The 2,132-nt window shown below is 37.3% G+C and overlaps 1 protein-coding gene across 1 annotated transcript in view; it reads left to right on the plus strand.

Moving 5' to 3' along the window:
- The window catches only part of LOC107653875 (band 4.1-like protein 3), a 29,591-nt gene that overhangs the window by 13,691 nt on the left and 13,768 nt on the right, over positions 1-2,132 (plus strand). Inside the window, exon 8 of the mRNA XM_016440744.1 lies at positions 1,452-1,640. Within this exon, the coding sequence (XP_016296230.1) occupies positions 1,452-1,640 (189 nt within the window). The remainder of the gene's footprint in view (positions 1-1,451; positions 1,641-2,132) is intronic.

Consider the following 2,132-nt stretch of genomic DNA (forward strand, 5'->3'; position numbering starts at 1 on the left):
ATAAATATTTAAATATTAAAAAAAAAATGTATACAAATATTATTTATAAACAATTTATAATTACAACCTTTTTCATTGTAGTGCTGAAAAGCTTCTGATTGGTCAGTCCAGCGATCTGAATCTGTCTATACAGTGAACAGTCACTGTGTGTGATGTGTCAGACACTCTTTATATTCTTAATATAACTGTATAGTTATATATTGTTTATATATTGTATATATATTTTTATATATTGTTATATACTGTATCTGTGGTGTTGAATCATATATGTGCGTCTGACCCTGAGAGAGTGTGAGATGTGTGTGTTTTACCACAGTAAAGAGTGACGTTACACAAAGCCACACAAGACTGAATGAATGAGTGAGTGAATGGATCTGTGTTTCCTTCAGCCCAGGTTCATAAGACGAATTAAAGGAGAGAATGTGTTTGTGAGACACAGTAAGCTGATGCTAGAGGTTGGTAAGGTCGCTGCATGGACGTGTTTTGACTCTATGCTGCTGTGATTTGATACTAATGTGTGTGTTTTGATTGCATTTATTTCGTTTCATAAGGCGAACTAAAGGAGTGAATGTGTGATGCTTTGATTGCATCAGATTCTCATATGTTCACTGAATTAAAGACAGTGCCGTGTTGTATTGGTAAAGGAGTTTATTTTGAGTGCTTGCTGAGGTTTGTGTTGTACTTACACTAGTCCTAATCTGGTTAACCCTCTGCTGCTGTTTGGTCATTTTAGACCGAAAAATTTAGTGTTTTGCTTTTTTAGAATTTTTTACATTTTACAATGTACAATTTTACTTCATCGGAATGGTACGAATCTTGGTAAGGGTTTTGGCACTTGCTATGTGAACACTATATATATATATATGTGTGTGTGTGTGTGTGTAAATAGATAGTCACACTTTGACAGATAGTCGCTGTCAAAAATGATCACATTGGAAATGAATGGAAAACAAATTTCATCTAGTGGAAGCGTTTGGTACTGCGCCTAAACAAAATCTTACTGAAAGCTAATTTTTTGAGATATCAACCTCAAATTTGGACACAGTTTTAGGGTAAAACATGTTTTGAATGATTGATTTTTGTGCATTTTTAATAATAATACATTTCTAAACTTCTAAAACTTTTTTTGTTTAACTTTTGTCACTTCAGCAATAATCTGCCAAGTGTCTTCTTTATAAAGGGATCGATCTTAAGTCTGTGCTCCTAAGCAGTTGAGATTTTTGACAGTTTCAGGTCTATGCTCATAAAATGGTTAACAGGTAATAAATGGATCGTAACTGTTCCATAAATACAATTTTTAAATCTCCTAAAAATGCTAAATATTAAATTTAAAAAATTATCAAACTAAAATATAGTACGTTCATGTCATAGAAAGAAAGATCAGTAATTTTTGAGCGAGCAGCACCAGAGCCTGGAATACGGACGAATCTCTGCTTCTTGTGTTTGTTCAGGAGATCGAGCAAACGCCAGACGAGCTGCTGAAGCATCAGACCAACATCAGCGAGCTGAAGCGCACGTTCCTGGAGGGAGGACCGGAGCGCACGGGGCTGACCGAGTGGGAGAAGCGTCTGTCCTCGTCTCCGCTGCGGTCTCCACGTCTGGACGAAGCGCCCATGATCGAGCCGCTGGAGCCGGACGAGGTGAGATCCATGTCTTCTGCAGCTAAAGTGGGTTCTTCTGAGTAATTTCTGTAATTGTGGCTGTTTTTTAAAAGAAGCCGTTCTTTGAAATGGATCTGAATGGAGCCGCTTTAGACGAGAGTGACAAACCATTTGCCGTCGACAGAAAGCCTCTTATTGATTTTGTTTTTGTGGCTGCAGTAAAATCAGAGTTCATCCGCTCCAGAAACACTCAGGGATCCGGCGTTTAGCTGCTCTAAGCACTTCAGATCAGGGAAAATCATTATGTGCCGCTTACATAAAACCAGACAGAGGGAAAGACGGGAAAAATTCTGTCCTTGATCAGCATCTGTGTGTTGTGTTTCTGAAGAATTCTCTCAACATCCTTCTGAATTGAGGAGAATTATTTTCATAAGAATTGTTTTCAAAGAATGTGGCACTAATTTTATTTGTAACATTTTTTGAGTGGTCAGATTTATATATATATGTGTGTGTGTGTGTGTGTGTGAGAGT

Source organism: Sinocyclocheilus anshuiensis, unplaced genomic scaffold (genome assembly GCF_001515605.1).
Source record: "Sinocyclocheilus anshuiensis isolate Anshui unplaced genomic scaffold, SAMN03320099.WGS_v1.1 scaffold1994, whole genome shotgun sequence".
NCBI lineage: Eukaryota > Metazoa > Chordata > Actinopteri > Cypriniformes > Cyprinidae > Sinocyclocheilus > Sinocyclocheilus anshuiensis.